The sequence below is a fragment of the Electrona antarctica genome (assembly GCF_951216825.1).
Source record: "Electrona antarctica genome assembly, chromosome: 14".
NCBI lineage: Eukaryota > Metazoa > Chordata > Actinopteri > Myctophiformes > Myctophidae > Electrona > Electrona antarctica.
In genome coordinates this window covers 11,383,820-11,403,019 of record NC_136795.1, presented here as the reverse complement: position 1 = coordinate 11,403,019, position 19,200 = coordinate 11,383,820, and the positions used below count along the sequence as shown (strand labels likewise).

The window sequence follows — 19,200 nt, the reverse complement described above, 5'->3', positions numbered from 1 at the left end:
GGATTCTGCATGTAACTGTGGCGCCACCAAGTGGGGAAAAGCAGGAAATGAGAGAGTGGGAGAAATGGTCCATTTGTCAGAGTTTAATGAACATTCAGGATTTTAGTGTATTTACTTTGTTTTAGCAGAAATGACTTTCCATATAGCGTAAGCCGTAAATCATTCAGACCCATTTCATAGTCATAACAACCACTACTAGTGGTTTATTCAAATTGATAGTGTGCAAAACCTGATGGCACACCTTTTATTTGATAAACAGACACTTTCCCCAGCAGGGGGGGGGAAAGTGTCTACTTGACCTCACAGTTCAGTGGAGTGGTGATGATTCCACCGAGGTTTATGCAACATGTTCCTGTTTTTACTGTGAGCTTATAGATCTGCTATACAGTGCAGTGTGTATTCATAGAGAGTGAGAGCTACACACACACACACACACACACCGCATCGTCAAAGGAGCATGTGAGGGGTTCTGTTAACATTCATTGTTTGTATTGAATAGAAATCAAGGTTCAAGGTTATTTTTATTAGTGTCCCCGAAGGGCAATAGGTTTTACAGCAGTTCACAAGGCTTGAAACACATACATATATCAATCAAACCAAACGTATTGCTGCTGGTCGCTAGCGTGAGCTGCGCCCGGCCTACTTGCATCTTCAGAAAGATTAGGAAAGGAAGAAGGATAGGGGAGGGGGGCATAGTTGGGGTGGGGGTGTTGGCAGGGAGAGAGGTGAGTATAGACAGGGAGGGAGAGAGAACATCACATTACAATTGTATTGTATCGTGTGGGCACAAATGATCTTGGGTGGGGGGCAGGACGGGTTGTAGGTTGTAGGTCTGGGCACCAATCAAAAAGCACTACCATCACGCCGCACTTCAGGTTGGAAGGGCTGCGTGCGCGTAGGGGAAAAAAAAGGGAGCACAGCCGGAACAGCAGCGGGTGGGGCTTGGGGTGGGCGGCGTGTGCCACCGCCCACTTCAAGAGTCAAGTAGTATATATCGGCTTCAGTTGTTTGTAATAGTTATGGTAGTGTTAAGATGAAGGACAAATCTATCATATGCTGTATCTTACCAGTGAGCAAGACTTCACCATCTGTGAGATGGCCAATTACAGTCCAGGCACTGGTGGTGCTGGACTGACAGCGCTAACTCCCTGGATGCGCTGTACAGCCAGAAGAGCCCCATCTGCAGACCGGCCGGCCCACGGCCCCTACTATGCCAAGTAGCACCATCCCACCAGGACCCATCAAGGATCAGATGCTTCCCCCCCCCCTGCCTGTCTGGGTACCTGAGCAGTCACCAAGCTGCCATGTGAGCCAGTATGGCTGTAAAACAGTGCCAAGTACTGTGGAATTGTATTTATGATATGCACGATGGTAAACAGTGTTTGTCTTTTTCCTAAGGGGTTCAATCCAGTTTAACGTAACTCATGTTCCTGGCTAATAGCCACCACCATTGGCCCAGTCGCCCTGACCATCAACTTCTTTCAAGCAAAAACAAATGTCCAGATTGGATGACAATTACCATGTTGATGTTCCAAACTGGAGAAAGCCAAGTTGCCACTTGCTGCTAACTGTTGAGTCCTTAATAGTGGCGTAAAGATTCACCTCCATACATGGACAAATCATGCTACAATCAGAATGTCTGTGTCTAATGATGCTTTTTTTCTCCCTACACACTTTAGTTGAATCTACTTTAATTACTACTTGGTGGTACCTTGTATTCAATCTTTTATTAGATGTTATAATTGAATTACCTTATATTGTATTCATGTGTGCACATACATATATAATCAAACGATTATATATGTTAATTAAACGATTATGGATGATTTGGGATATGGAATACTGAACAAGCTGCAGCCTTCACATTTTGCAATAACATCCTCCTCTGGCCGCCCCCAGATGTATTGCAGAAATCTGCTCCATAAATAAGGCTACAAGCGAGGACCGCCTGTGTTGTACGAGTCGACGTGTCAGTCTTGTTCCTGCAATCTTCCCTCAGGAATACTTGGTGCTCTTTCCAGATGCCAGATTGGTCTCAACGATGAGGACGGTAGCATTAACCTGGAGGTCCGGTGACTCAGCTCTGCACTTCTGTCGCCCTGGAGGCTTGGTAGGTAAAACTTGGTGAAGTGATCAGCTAGGAGTTGTCTTTGGTGCCACCTATAGTGACTGAGCAATGGAAAGTGTGAGTTCTGAATGAAGGACCATGGCTAACTGGGCTCCGGTGAGCGTGGAACACGACTCCAAGTGAGGGAGCAGTTTTTTGGGTGCTACTCTGAATTGGGCAGTGAGGAAGGCTACATTGACCTTGACCTTCATGGGTGCAAATAAACTATTCCTCCAGTTATCACACGCATACAAATAAATTATATTCCTTAGTGTATTACAATTCTTCCGAATGTGCTCTTAGAAGTTTGCTCAATGCAATCAATCGAGCACCTTATCTTCCCTCAACTCCATGTTCCCTCTCTGTTAGAGTTGGGGTTGGGTTAGATCTGAGATTTGCTCCCAATATGGCTTCACACGCACACATTTCCATATCAACTCACATTTAGCACAGATAGGCTACTTGAATGTAGCAACACAATTTGAAACTGTAACACATTGTTATTAATGCACAACACTTGAAATTAAACACTTGAAGGCAAAACAATTTGCACGTATGTGGGCACTATGTGGCCACCGCTTGCCTCTGAATCCATCAGTGTTAACTTCTCCATGGCAACTGTGTGGCTGGCGGAGAGACCAGTGTGGCTCGTGTGTGTCGCCTCTGCAGTGCAGTAAACCTCTGTTCAATCAGTATGCTGTCTACAATTTGATTCTAGATGATACACATTCATACCAGGGTGTTGTGGTCTGTTTTATGTTGGAATATCACTGGTTGTGCTTGTAAAAAAAACATTAGGCTAATTACAACACCCGGTTGCTCTGAAATTTAAAACAAACATGCATACATATCCTCTGGCGGTCTGCTGCTGAACCTCTTGAACCCTGAGCCACAGGGCAATAATAGTGGGGTTGGAACCATAGAACATGAAAAGAAAAGAAATCACACACTTGGAATGGTCGCACCGAGGCTTTGATGTACTGTGGTGGACATTCAGGGAAGCAGCTGAATCATTGTCTGTTTCTACTGGATTGTGTTTGCTGTCATTTCTCAGTTTTTACCTCTTGCACAGCAAACATGGCCATTCTACAAGCTCACATTGCGTCACACATTGTGAGCTTGCTTGTAGATCTGCAATTGTTAAACAATACATTTAAATTTCTTGAAAATGTTAGTCCCGTTTTAGCTGTTGATGCATCTGAGAAGCTACCACGCCGGCAATGGACACTGCTGAACGTCTACGTACCGCGGTTAGCTGCTTCAAATCAAGAGTGCAGCGAGCCTGAGCAGACTGCCAAACACATAATCATCACCCCTGTCCCATGCACAGACCACCTTTGGAGGCCATCATCTTCCAAGTGGGACCAGAGACAAGGGCGTGGCTGTACGACATCGAGTTGAACATTTGAGAATGATACACGAAAGATGACATTGATGCTGATTGTTAAATCAGCACCCCCAAAATAACCATATTTGAACTGGGGGACCCCCCCCCCCCTGATAAGCACTTGGAATGCAGAAGTTGAGGAATTCAATTTGCACCTCCTTCCCCTCTTAGCTGTTCCTTGGCTTGGCTCCCACAGTGTCTGTGGACTCCTGACACAGTGCCCACTGCACAGCCGGCCTCATCCTTCTCTCCCTGACCTTGTCCTTGACTCACAGGAGGCCCTTCGTTTCTGATGTAGTCCGCCCATGTGACATCAAGTACCATTCGTTGCATTCTTATGTAGACGCCATCCAGGGCTTTTTTCCTTCTGTACTTTATGTGGTCACGTCTCTACAGCAGGACTGATTTTACTGTAACCACTCTCTTGAGGTCATCTCTCTCACAGTCCCATCTCAGATTTCCGCAATCTCCTCATCCTGTACGTGGCTTTCCAGGCAAGCCCCCTGTGGACCTTCCGATCCTGTTACATCGAGACGGTACAAGCAATACGATATTTGAAGTTGTCACGACCTCGAGCCCCTTCCACCGTATGGATCTATAAATTGTTTTTAAAATCGTGTACTGGCCTCCTCAATTCCATGTGTTAGGGCAGGCTATTGTATGTGCTTGGAAGGGAAACTATTACCTTGAATTTGTCCACAATTGTCATTATTGGAATTATAGCAAATATACTGTAAAACCCCATGTTAATTTAAGTCGGAGTGTGAAAAAATACAATACAAAATGACACCCCAAGCATTTTATTATACCGTACCCTGCTTGTCAATACATAGTCTTCTCTTCTGGTTGTGGACATTTAGCTGTCATGGCTTTTGGATGTCACTGTGGCGCCACCATGTGGGTCAAACTAGGACGCATAATGAAGGAATACAAGCCATGTGTGTGAATCCCCACAAATTCCATTTAACCCATTTTGGGCAGGAACCCCTTTTGGTGTTAGCATTATGTTATGCTTTAGCTATTGAAAAATAGCAGATCTACAAGCTCATAGCGTGCCACCGAGTGGCGCGCTACGAGCTTGTAGGTCTGCTATTTTTAGTTTTTTCAGAAAACTGTCAGGATGTAGAAGACATTTTTTGAATTTGATCTCAGGTCAAAATTGAAATGTACTGTGTGTTTTAAACTTTGCACATAAAAGGCCACTCTTTGCTTCTACACAAAGAGATTAGTTTATGCGACTCATTATTTATTCTGTCAGTTCTGGATTGTTTGGCTCCTTGCATGTCTTTGCATAAACATCCCCGGAGGAAATTGATGATAACACACAGAGAACACGATGCATTTTAATGAAACCGGCAAAAGTATTTCCACGTAAAGCGAAAGAAAAAAGTCTGATATCCGTCTGACAACAATATATCTTGTATGCATTAATTGGCAAACAAAACAAATACTATAGAACACTGAAACAAGACACACCAATAAATGTTTAAATAAATGCTGTTACTAAAAATGTTTAAAACTCTTTGGAACAATTCTACAATACGTGGATTTTGTTTTTAAATGTTTATTCATTCAATCAAGCTATATGATCTCCTAACTATCTGGGTTAAAGGGATATTTCACTTTCAAAAAAATGTTTTTGGTAATTTCATCTACCCAGGCTTTTGTGAACACCCCAGACAGTTTTACGTTGCTTGATTCAGTATTCAGTATATAGATATTTGATATAAATTTTTATCAGACACGCCCCCTTCCTATAAAACCCATTGTAACTTCAAACTCCATTTTAACCATGATAGATTCATTATAAACACATGTCCATGGTTCTGGTGACTCATACTGGCCTCCTAATATGTGAGGGGCTAAGGTGTTTTCGATGAATCTAACATGGTTACATTCTGCTAAATGCCTAAATTTAGCAGAATTTGTTAATGGAGTTTGAAGTTGATTGATTGAATACTTTATTTGCAGAAATGTAATCAGTACAGGGTACAGTCAAACAGAAATGTAATCAGTACAGGGTACAGTCAAACAGAAATGTAATCAGTACAGGGTACAGTCAAACACACGTCCAATGGGATCACTGAAAAAAGTCCTTGCGGTCTTGTTTCCATTCAGGTCCTGGGTAGGCTATTCAATTCATAATCATGACATGATTGCATTTACAATTTTAAATGTCAGTCCCAATTTCAATTGCTTAACTCTGTTTTCTATACCGGAGCCACCCTGACCCTTGCAAAAAGATGGGTCATGGGCCCCAGACCAAGGAGTAGTCCAATTAGTTTGTTTTGGGAGGTTTGTAGCTTGGTCTTTAGTGTCATAGGGATGTTTGAGAACCAAGAGGTAAGTAGGGCTGAATTAGGGCTCCCGCTAGAGTCTTGAGAGCACTTTTGTTGACAAACGAGGAAATTCTGCCCAGAAATCTTGTTCATTGGTTTGCTTTTTTGATACAGGCAGCATTCATGTCGTTAATGTAAAGTAGGATCAGTAACGGCCCTAGAATGCTTCCTTGGGGAACCCCACAGTTCACTGGGTTGGGAGAGGACATGGTTCCTTTGATGTCAACCACTTGTCCTCTTCCCTCCAGGTAGGATTTCATCCAGTGTAATGATGCACTATCAAAACCGATCGCCTTCAGCTAGTCCAGGAGAATTGAATGATTTACAGTGTTGAACGCTTTTTGGAGGTCCAGCATGACCATGCCACAGTATTTGCCAGAGTCTACCTCAAGTTTAATGTAGTAGCATGTGTCAGTGGAGTGGGATGTTCTGAAGCCAGATTGGAATTCAAACAGCAGTTTACGCTCGTCACGCTCAGGTAGCTGCTGATTTGTTACAATGGGTTTGTATAGGAAGGGAGAAAGGCAGCAAATTAAATATCTAAATACTGAATCAAGCAACTTCAAAACTGTCTGGGGTGTTAACAAAAGCCTGAGTAGATGATGGAATGACCCAAAAATGTTTTGAAAGTGAAATATCTCTTTAAGCTTGAATGTATTGTAAACTGCAGCCTAAATTTCACTTTGTGACGCAACGACAAAATGCAAAAGATGTAGCCTACTTGATTTCACAGCTCAGTGGAGAGGTGATTTTAGTATTCACCAACCAGAAGCATAATTCATAATCCAGAGAGGGCACCGTATTAATCAGTGGCTGCTAACCAGTCTTTCAATTGGACCAAGTCTCTGGGTCATTGTTGCTATGCAAATATAGGGTGACTGGAGGCGAATCACATGAACTGACTACTGAACTGAAGTGTTCATGTTGTGCAGGGTTAACGCTACATAACCAAAGGAGCATGTGAGGGATGACATGATCTCATATAGAACTGGAGTGGTGACCTGAGCACCAAATATTTCCATTTCATATTTTTCTCATTTTACATTACTTTTTTTTGTTTTGTTTTGTTTTAAGAAAACATTTTAGAAAAGTTTAAAAAAAGCAAGGGAAAAAACAAAATCATAGCACGTCCACACATTAGATTAGGCCAATATCGGCCAGGCATGTGTAAAATGGAGTTTGAAGTTGCATGGGCTTATAAACAAGAGGGTCGTGTCTGACTTATGAAATCAACATCAAATATCTAAATATTTAGTCAAGCAACTTAAGAACTGTCTGGTGCAGGCAACCTGGACAAAACCCAAGTAAATGACTATATAATATACTATATAACATAGGTGTGGCGTGTGGCCAAGGGTGTCATATTACTAGAACACATTAAATGTTCTATACTGTATCTCACCAGCATGGCGTAATCGTTGAACGTGGGACGCGACAAAGTGCATACATTAATCAACCAAGTGCCATTTGAGGATTATGTGTGGAGACGGTGACTGTGTTGATCAGTATAGGGAACACTAGAGTACCTCAGGGATTTGGGGGTCAGTGTTCTAGCCCTTCTCAAATATTCACCTTTAAGACAGCAGAGCAGACAAAACATTCATAGCATAATGAGCTTTGGTCTCTTTATAGGCGCACAATAAATTGTCTAGTTAAATCTTAAGAGTATAGTGTGTGAACCATGTTACCGTAGTGGTTCGAACCTGGGTGGTTAAGAAACGGAAACACGCTCACCATTATTTCGTCAAAACATATAAACTATGTGTTTTTTTCCCCCACAGACACTATACAGTATATGATATACAGTATTATATTTATGTCCTCTCGTGACACACAGTATTATTCTAAAGCACATAACTCTGCATGCACTTTGCTGTTGAATTATTGAGTGTTTTGCAGCCAAGCACATTTACATGTAAATTACAGCATTATAATAGCACATGTTCTGCAGCAGTTCAATAAAATCAACAATAGAAAACAGATATCCAGTAATCTCACGTTATATAGCTTTCCTTATCTATCTTGAACATTATAAAGGAAAATGTACCTCAACCCAATATAAATTACATCAAGATGTACATTTTAGCAGCATTTTTGGTTAATCCAAAATAATACAGTTCAGAACATAACTCTGAACATAAAATGTAGCATGGGACTAAATATTATGCTTTAACGTAACGTATTGACACATTAATATCTTTTAAAAGTTGAATATTGTTATTCACACATGTTTGCTGACGACACAATCACTGCAGTAGCTGAATCACAAACTCAGTTACACAAACACCTGGCGAATGATTTTAAACGCGTTGTTAAATGGGTAGAGAATAACAATTAGTAGCCTACTGAACACTGAGAATATGGTCATATGCACCTACAGAAAAAGGAATAGGTTAGGGCCATGGAAAACAATTTATCATGGACAGCTCATACCACAGATATCTCTAAAAAGGTAATGCAAATGGCAGGAATGGTTGGGCAAATTGCAGGGCTTCTATCTGAAGTGACGTTGAGGCTAATATCCCGTAGTCTGATTTATAGTCACATACGTAAACTATTGCTGTGCATTATGGGGCAACGCAGATCAGACCGATATGAGAAGACTGCAGATCACACTAAACAAGGCAGCTAGAATGGTCTTAAGATGTGGGTATGAAATAGGCACAGGTGAACTGCATAACAGAATGGGATGGCCCACAGCACTTATAAGAAAACAGTCTCTTGCATTGATTTCTAAAATAAAATCTAATCTAATTAACCTAAACATAAAGAATAAATTAACATTAGGTCTCGCGAAACATCAGGTCAACACAAGATCAAGACACAAAGATAATTATGTTCTACCAAAAACAAAAACTAGTATGGGAAGCCGATCTTTTATTTTTAGGGCAGTTAAATTATGGTCATTATAGCTGGGATTGCTTTTATTGATTCATTACTATGTTGTGATTTTTGTTTAGCTTTGTTTTTTTTTAGTTTTAGTTTCTGTGTTGGTATGCGGTCAGGTTTTCAGCTGGCTCAGGGAAGAGGACGACCCTGCCATGCATAGTCCACTATAGATACAGTTGGAGGCCATCGATATTGTCCTTTTCTTTTTGCTGAGGTTTGCGTGATCTGCACAAAAGGACAGTTAACCCATTTTGGTGTTTTAAACATTATGTTATAATTTAGCTATTGAAAAATAGCAGATCTACAAGCTCATAGCGCGCCACCGAGTGGCGCGCTACGAGCTTGTAGGTCTGCTATTTTTGAAAAATCGTGAAAATATTTATTTCAGAAAACTGGAGGATTTAGAAGGATTTAATTTTGAGGTCAGGTTTAAATGGGTCAAATGATAAGGGACAATATCGGTGGCACCCAACTGTAGGTGAATACTGTATCTGTCTGTGGGCAGGGGGTGTGTGCGGATGTATGAGTATAGAGGATTAGAGGTATAGCTACTTTTTTTACGCTGTAATACTTGACTCACTGTTGTCTTTTAACATCAGTGTATTTTGTAATGTATTATAATGTATTCTGTAATGTTTTAATTTATTTCTGACTGGACTCTTGGAAGATTTGCCGAAAGGCTAAAAGAGATCCAAATAAAAATCAAATTCACATTTAACTCTTAAATAAAACTAAACCGTGCTTATTCACAGAAATGCAGCTCTATTACAGAAACCCAGTCATTCATGAGGCTAACAGTCTTTACATCAGGGGTATTCAACTGGATTAGGCAGGGGGCCACAACTGTGTGGGGGGGCCGGGCCGCACACCTGGGAAGTTTGTGGTTTCTCAAAATGCATTTTGTGCTCAAAAAGATTGATGTATATACAATACATTTGTGCACAATAATTAACAGGATAATATGTCTATATAGACATTCAGGTATATGCTACCTTAGAATAGATGTAGACCTATACAGTGCATAAACATAATTGCCTTGACATTAACGGGCGTCAACGAGCACCAGCTGGAGACACACACACACACACACACGCCCTCTGCAGTGCTCTATAGTCTAACTCTAAAGTGACTGCAGTCTGTCTCATTTCTCTCCAAAAGCCCTTGAATAATGGAATATGATTACTGTCATTATGGTAATTTCACACTTCATATCACACACACCATACCTGTAACTTTCCTTAGCCCTAAAAAAAGTTTTTTCCCTTTTTCTTTTTCAGGGGCCACAAGGGGGTGCGGCCCGTGGGCCGCCAGTTGAATACCCCTGCTTTACATCATGTGATTATCTTCTGAACATCTTAGTTGTTAGATTTTCCTCTCTACTTAAGAGTGTCTATCTCTACTTGATGAAGAGTATGTTTATGGTGTCACGTCACCTGAAGTATCAGATCTACAAGCTCAACAACAGGTTGCAGTGCAATGCGTTGGGACGCAACATCATACAGCAAAGTATAAATCAACCTTTTGGGCTGCATTAATACAAAAATACCAGGGTTGTCAACTCTATCTACAATGTTATTGTTGCATGATATTTGGACACACAATGTTCTCATTTAATTCCACATGAAAGACTATACAGACCTGTGTCAACTTTGTACACACTCCATACACACTGTGTTTGTGTATATAGTCCTGGAAAAATCCATATCTCCGAGTCCAGAGTGTGCAGTTAACTGTAGTGTCCTTTCACTGTCTGCCTTTACTCATGGTCAATACACTGAGAACAGCCTGTACAGTTTTCTAGGCTAACACAACACACATCTGTATGAAGTTATGAATATGTTAACAATAGATGTGTGCACAAGCAGCGCAACACAATGTGTCTAATTGAAAATGAAGCCGGATACATAACGTTCACTTGTCAATCTCTTTGATTTCCATTGGACCTTTGTCGTATTTGAACCCCTGGTTTTGATGAGTATTCATGTCGGGATGGACACCGCTTCCAGGCAAACACTGCTTCCAGTTGTGGTGTGTGTGTGTGTGAATGAATTCTCAGACTGTTTCAGATGCTGGTCTGCAAGTCCCCGTTAATCTGAGTACTTTGAGTCTCTGTGGGGTCGCTCATCATGCGAGACTTATCCTGGCGGCTGTCGGTGCGCTCGATCTCGTCCAGCCCGCCCACCTTCTTCAGACACAGGACATTCTGGAAGCTCTTCTTGAAGTTCTCCGACAGGAAGGCGTAGAGGATGGGGTTGGCGCAGCTGTTGGCGTAGCCCAGCACCACCACGAAGGCAAACGTGCTCCTCAGCACGGGCGTGGTGCTGATGCTGCCCGTCACCGAGGTGACGTTGAACACGTAGAAGGGCAGCCAGCAGAAGACGAACACCGCCACCACGATGGACACCATGCGCGTCACCTTCCGCTCCGAGCGCTTCCGCTTGCTGGAGCCCACGCGGAGGCCCGACGACTTCACCTTGACGACGATGAGCAGGTAGCACAGGCAGATGACCACGAGGGGCAGGAAGAAGCCCAGGACGAAGGTGTAGAACATGAAGGCGGTGTAGTAGGCCTCCTCCGGCTCGGGCCACACGATGGTGCAGAAACAGCCGTCATGCTTGGTGATCAGGCCGCTGTAGACGACGATGGGCAGGTTGACCAGGAGCGACACGCCCCACACCGCCAGGTTGACGATCTTGGCGGTGCGCGGCCGGCGCCAGCGCGTGGAGCGTATGGGGTGCACCACGGCCAGGTAGCGGTCCACGCTCATCACCGTCAGGCAGAAGATGGAGGTGAACTGGTTGAGGGAGTCGACGGTCATCACCACGCGGCACAGCGCGGCGCCAAACGGCCAGTGCACCAGCGCCAGCTGGATGGCGATGAAGGGCAGGCCCAGCATGAAGAGCACGTCGGCCACGGCCAGGTTGAGGATGTAGATGTTGGTGACCGTCTTCATCTTGGCGTAGCGCAGGATCACGTAGATGACCAGCGCGTTGCCGCCGAGCCCCACGGCGCACACCAAGAAGTACAGGCAGGTGATGACCGCCGTGCTGGTCCGGTTGAACGTGCCGTCCGTGTAGTTCCCGTACGGGTCGGAGTCGTTCGTGCCCGGCACAAAGCTGTCATACATGAGGGGCTCCGTCAGGTTTGGGGGCGACGAGGGGAAGATCCAGGGATCCATGATGCCGCCTCAGTCTCTCTCTCTCTCTCTCTCTGCCTCTGTGATATGAACTATGGCATCCCACCTACACACATTGAAAGGATAATATCAATACTGCACGGTTGTTAAATGGCGTTAATTGTGCCTGGTGTGAACTACATTGTCAGCAGGGTGACAGATGTGGCTGGACAAAACCCCATCCTGGATACCATCGATCCTGTGCATTGTAGTCGAACCCAGACAGACTTGTGGTAATGATTGTTTGATATTGAATGAGTTCTAACTACTCCCATTTAGGCAGCTGCGTTTCTTGCTTGTCACCTTAATTGATCTGACTCGAATGCGTGTGTTTTTGTAATTCTACAAAAGTACAGTTGATTGATTCAATGCGATATGCAGTACAATAATAAGTGCCTCAACACAAAGGTTTATCATCATGTCCTTTCACAGCAGCACAAGCTGTTCCATAACGCCAAATGGTTCTCATTACGTATTAACTGAGATTAATATGGGCATAATGGGCTGTGTGGGCTCTGTTACACCCAAGTATAGCCTGATGTAGTTGTGGGTTGGCTGTTTCTTTGTACAGTGGTAATAACACCTGATTTATGCTTCAGGTTCAAGGTTGTACTTTATTGTTACATCTTGTGTATAGGCTACATAAGAGTAAAACTTAATTTTTTGTTTGCCTTCTTTCAGACAATGCAGCAGCTAATTCAGCGACTAAGTGTGGCTGTCACTCGACATAAAATAACATTTTCAAATGGGGAAAAACGTTTTTTTTTTTTCAGTTGAAAATGTTAATTTATGCCTTTTTGCCTCTGTAGCATATGGCTATAGATCTGAATGCCCTACAGTTACGAGTTCAACCCTGTGCAATGCTGTAAAGTAACCGTGGAACTATAAGGTTATTCTTAAATGTTCACAATGTATTGAGGGCTGGGTACAGTGCAGTGTAAATTCAAACCTATATCCTAAAGTAATTGAATGACAGGATTGAAATTCAAATCAGTGGGACTTGATTGTATAGCGGATCAACTGAAGTGCTTGTCCTTGCCAACACACAAGAGGCAAGGGATGCTTTGACAACCTAGCTGCTATATTATGTCATTTGTCATTGCTTTCCATGGTAGCAAGCTGTCATGGGCACCGCCTGCAGTTTTGTTTTAATAGAGCCAGATAATGCCTTAGGCTTTGGGTATTATGAGCCAGGCTGGTTGAAACAAAGCTGATAAGTTTTTTTTTTTCTCTCTCTCTTTTTTTCTTTCAGATTATCATCGACTATTGAAAACAGGACCCCAACAGCCTAAATGATATAGGAATGGACTCAATCACAAATCAACAGTGCGTGAGTAAATATGGGTTAATGGGTATTAACATTATTGTATTCCTGTTATTAAATATTTGTGTGGTAGCCATATGTTACATTATTCAAGGGATATTATTGTTTTGCTGTTCAACAGGTTCCCTCTCGACTAACACACATACATAATTTCCCCATATGGCCATTCAAATGCAATGATGCGGTGTTCTCTAAGGCTAATTTATAGCCTGTTGAATTATCTTAGAATTTCGGTTTAAATAGTAAATACAGCTTTTACCCCAATTGCTTTAAACGAAAAGCCCGTGATAGGTGGTGGAAAGATTAAAATGTTTTCGTCCGCCTTGGCTGATCAAGTATGTTTGACATGGAAACAGTTTCATTTGTCTTGTGTGTGCGGCCACAGATTTCCTCTGCTGACATGGAAACAATCACAGAACTGTGTCATCAATTCTGCCCGCAAACAATTTATAAGTGGCACAGCCATTTGCGTTAAAATTGTGTGTGAAATAAACTGAATTTAATAGCATAATAAATTAGGCCATATAATTTATCTGAGGAGGGAAACAATTGGCCATATGTAAATGCAGTATAGAGGCCTAAGCTTATTTATAAACAAATCGTAAACTAGAACGTTTAGATTCACACTAGATTCGTTATTATGTATTTGACCAAACTTTTTGCATGTGATCCAGTGAAGAATCGATCTGTTCATGCAGGCTGATGTATAGGCAGGCTGTAGCCTGACGTTCCTTACCTCCAAGTTCCAACTTGTCTTGAAGCGATCTACTGAAGAACTTCAGCCGTTTCAGAAGAATGGCTATTTAGAAGTTACGATCATGAAAAAATACATTTAGCCTCAAACCGACGCAGTAGGCTATAGATATAGTTGTCTTCTAGTCGGAGCGCGAAGTGCAACAGTCGATGTGTGAGTTTTCCTTCCGTGTGAATATTCCCAATAGTCCTTCCCATAATGAAGCTACATCGTCTATACGAGGAACAAATATGTGTTCCATATAGACCTAACAAATTAAACATCCTAATAATACAAAAATAAATTCGCCTTTTGGCACTGCTGTGCTGGCTGTGATGGAGAAGAGGCGCTCTTGGTGAGACGCGCACAGCACAGTGACTGCATGCTTGAGAGCAGCGCGCACTGATCGAGCAGAGCTGCGCACACATTTTCCTCTGGAAGTATAGACGAGGTTGTCACTCCACCATACCATATAGGTGGAGCTAGCGTTCTATCGTCAGCCTGCTGTGCTGATTTCAATATAGTGTTTCTCCAAAAAAATGAAGTGGTGCAACCACTTCCTTAAGTGACTATGTGTGTGGATGGGTGGGTGCCGTGGGTGGCTGGGTGCGTCTGAGCACGAAAACAGCATGGTGGTTTTTCACCACCTGTGCGCAACCTAACACACACACAAACCACACGCACATTTTAACTGTATATATGGTGATTCCGGGTGTGCCAGTACAGTACAGTACAGTGACAGTACAGTACAGTACAGTACAGTACAGGGTACAGTAGAGGGACCCCCACACGGTAACTCTGTCATTTCTCAACCGTTTCGGACGCGGGGCGGCTCGCCGGAATCGGGCCGGCACCATGGGTGCGTTCCTGTGGGTCTGGAACTGCCCCCCCCCCCGGGGACCCCCACACGGAGTTGCATCACTTACTTCACACGGGTGTGATTTTTTTTAAATTTCAAGGACCTCCCATGACTCTGATTTGGTTCCATTTGTAGCCTAATTCTGCAGTTACAGACTGCTAAGGGTCCATTTTGAAACCCCCTTGAGGAACCATTGCAATATAGAGAATATAAGGTCAACTGTACTGTATAATCCAATTTTAGCCATATTAAAACTATTCAAGGCTATCATCACCTCAACTATGGATGTGTTCGGAAATACCGCACCGGAGCTCACTCTCCTATTAGTTTACATTGCACTGTGCGCTCAGTGCGCTATTTCCGAACACACCCATATCTATTCACAGCATGGACACACTTGAGCCGACAGGCGCGGCCAAAGGAAGCTGACTCCCGACGTCCCGGCTTTTTAGACAGCTGGTGGATGGAAAAGAAGCTCCGCCCACGCGGCAGGTTGCCGCGTCGGCCAGATTCCCGGAAAAGCTTGCCCCAGCGGCAACCTGCCACACCCTGAGAAAACCAGCAGCTAGTACAACGCGCCAGGCACTGACTTGGAACCCCCAGGGGAAGCGGAAGAGAGGGCGGCCTAAGAACACCTGGAAGGCGGGACACCGAGGCGGAGCTGAAGAGACAGGGACTCAGCTGGGGAGAGGCAGAAAGGACAGCCCAAAACCGCGTTGGATGGAGAAGAGTCGTCGATGGCCTATGCTCCACTGGGAGCGATGGGCCTAAGTAAAGAAGTAATACAATTTTGCGCCTGGACCAGCGCCACGACACACTGTCTGTGATGCCCCTATTTCATCTGCTGCACTCAGTGGCCAGAACTGTAACATTCCACCATGGCGACCACGTGCGGGGACATTTGGTTATTACTGTGTACTTTCTATATCTGTTGTATCCTAATATATCGATAATTGCCTAATCACTTGAGGGAGGGGGAAGACAGCTCTTGCATGGAAACGATCGAGTGAGCTGGCGCGAAAGGATTTTTTTTCCCTCCTTTCTTTTTAACAAACGCTGACCTGCGTGCGACCACACTGACGTGACTGAACCAACTGGAAACATATTATATATCTTCAGCTTTGAACGCACCTTCAGTCCCCAAGCTTCCAGCCTAGCTGCCTTTAGCCATTATACTGATAAGTAACATGGATTCATTCTCGCTTCCTCCCCCACATCATAGCGACAACTTTGCAATGGTCGACCGTCACTCTATATCACTTCAACCAAACACGGGTGAAACAGCACAGGCATCCTGCTGGACAGTGCATGGCACTGTGGCAGACAGGCAGATGGCCATGTCCTGTCTGAAGTAGTCAAAGCCAAGGACAATGTTACAATAGCCTACTGCACCGAATGTAAAAAAAAACATCGCCTCGATGATCTGTCTCACGATGGGTCGCGAGCGTCCTTCACAATCCCCCGCCTGTCAGTGTTGTTTGTACTGTGCACACGCCGTCCAGGGCGCTGCTGTGTGTTGTGTCAAAACCAACTCTGGGACGTGTGCCGTGTGTGTGTGTGTGCGTGCGTGCATGTCTCAGCCACACAGACATATTTATGTCAGTCCAAGGAATACACCCCCCCCCCCCCCCCCCAGGGAATGCTCCGCAGAGTCAGACCACTTGCCTATTAATATTAACTTTGTGGCCTTCCCAAGCTCATCCGTTAAAGGAGAATTCCATACTAAAAGGCTTTGTTACGTCCCCACCAAAGAGGTCCAGGTGTTATTTTGTGCAAAAACTCCTTATTGGCTATTTCCCCTACCATAAGCCCTAAATTAATTGCATTGAATTGAATGGGGCTATGGGGTGTTGTGCTAATTCGCTTATTTCCATCGCTCAAAATTATAATGTTTGAGTGGTGTAAACCACTCCTACAACTGGCTTTTGTGTGCAGAAAAAATGAGCATGGTTGCTATGTTCAAAATAATGTCTGACGTAATTAAATCACACCCGGGTGAACTGGATGACCGTAGCAACCATGCTCATTTTTTCTGCACAAAAAAAGCCAGTTGTGAAATCACATCCGGGTGTGATTTCATTACGTCAGATCAGAGCTGATCAGGCTATATAATACCTTACCTTATATAATACCTCACATCGGACAAAAACTCCAGCTGAATCAACTTCATGGTCACAAATCATCACATCAGAAGACGACCCTACCTAGCCAAACGTCAGACCACAGCTGATCATGCTATATAAAACCTTACACCACTCAGTTCACACGGGTGTGATTTTTTGTATATATCCTCTCTTCATAATGTAAATAATATCCCAAGCGGCACACTTTACTTCTTATTTCGATGGAAATAAGCGAATTAGCACAACACCCCATAGCCCCATTCAATTCCCATTCAATGCAATTCATTGAGGGCTTATGGTAGGGGAAATAGCCAATAAGGAGTTTTTGCACAAAAAAACACCTGGACCTCTTTGGTGGGGACTAACAACTACAAAGAAAGGTAAGAAAGCCTTCTAGCATGGAATTCTCCTTTAACAATTCCCTCCCAATCAATACACATATAATGTTCATATATTAGTTAACGGGTAAGGACTATAATTACAATGAAAGAGTTGAATATTCTTTCAAATAGGCCTATAGTATAATCTTGGCCCCCAAACACTCATGGATGGAATGAACCTTGTTGCTCATCAAAGTGGGTATTACAAAGAATTTACAGGCCTATATTAGATTAGGAAAAAGTGCTACTGACAGCTGTCAGCATGATGCCTGTACGTGACTGAAACGTTGCTTAAATAAAACTGTCCCTATTATGGAAGTGCGAACGGTGTGCACAGCATTTTATTTTATTCTCTAATAGTGTGCACCAGAAATGCCTTTCAACTCTGACTAGTATTACTGTCAAATTCTGATTAGATGATTGTGCCTGGCAGGGGCTTCTACTGTGATTAATACCGTCTGAGAGTGCTGCTGTGAGTTGTTATGACTTGGCCATATCGTTTCACTCAGCAGTTGTTTACTTTTCAACATCTCTGATTGATTTCCTCTTTGTTTCTCTGTCCCTTAAGACAGAATTCTGAAAGGCTGGAGGGCTTTTAATTTGAAAGACCTGCCCTGGGATCAAAATAATGATAAGACAGGGTCAGTTATCAGGATAATACTGTACCATAGCGGCAGCCTGGAAGGATGATTCAGATTGCTCTGCTATTGGCCAGTAAAGTTCATCAAGTAGCAAGTATAGTAACATTCATATGTGTATACTTAAAATAGTTTATTTATCTTGCCGCCTTGTCTACTAAAAGTAGCCTGCAGGAGAGGAGCTTTCACAGACCTGTTGTTTGTGATGTCTGATGTGGATTTGGTTGATCCCATTCCCAGAAGGAAGTTAACCTCTTAAACCCCAGGGGGGTTTAGGGGGAAAATCCGCAACGAAAAATCAACAGCTCACTTCTATCCAGCACTTGAATTATGTCCTTATATTGTGCCAATGTAGCGTGGATTGACTCCAAGTGCCCTTGGGTGGCTGTGATTTCTCTTACGCCCTTCGACTTTGTGCACAATACCTGGGGAAAGCAGTATTTTCAGCAGGCATTAGTTTCCCAGCAGACAGTGTTAACGTGTGTGACCCAGCTCCTCCAAGGCCTGGCTAAGCTGCCCAGGATGACGGATGGTGTCTGGGTGGAAATGTGCCACAGGTTATCCTTGGTTATGTGTTATTAGCCAAGGCTAATTAAACAATTTGCTGGCAGCAGGAGGCAGAGCACTTTGCCCGACCACCCACTGTCCGTACAAACTCCTGCACAGTGAGGATAAGGAGAGTGGAGGAATTTGCTGATACGAGGCGAATGCTTTCTCTACAGTGAGTTTCTAACCCCGCTAGCTAGCAGTGGGGATTGCGTTGTCTGTTGTTTTTTCTGTCTGTCCAACACTTTAGACCCAAACAAGATATCCCAATAAGTATACTGTGCACCTTCATGCTCCCTGGAGGACAAACCCAGCTGATATCCCATCATTCCAGCTTGCTCAACAAAATTCTCAAATTAAATGTGTTGAGCGCATTCATGCTCCCCAGAGGATGAGCACCTAAGCAGCTTTCACACTTGTATCCCTTTTTTGGGCATGTCATTATCAGTGAAAATAGAATAGTGAAATAGCAGATGTACAAGTCTTGCAGGTTGGCTGTTTTTATTATTTGTCATAGAACATGTTTTAGGGAGCGCCCCTCACTTCACTTGAGTGTGATTTTCTTTGACAAATAACTAAAGACGTCAAATGCTGTGATTGTATAGTGGAGTAAAAGGTAGTAAATTAAACATCTACTGATGCACAAACTTGGACACATCATCAGTGTTGTAAACCTGCATGGAATCGTTGAGTGTTTCTG

General features: G+C 43.4%; 1 protein-coding gene across 1 annotated transcript; it reads right to left on the bottom strand.

Moving 5' to 3' along the window:
• Nucleotides 1-10,784: 10,784 nt before the first annotated feature.
• On the bottom strand, nucleotides 10,785-11,900 carry LOC306936520 (somatostatin receptor type 2-like; the record flags this gene model as incomplete). The annotated part of the gene is made up of 1 exon (XM_079520063.1): nucleotides 10,785-11,900. One exon carries the CDS (start codon nucleotides 11,898-11,900, stop codon nucleotides 10,785-10,787), a length of 1,116 nt encoding a protein of 371 aa, XP_079376189.1.
• Between the last annotated feature and the right edge of the window lie 7,300 nt (nucleotides 11,901-19,200).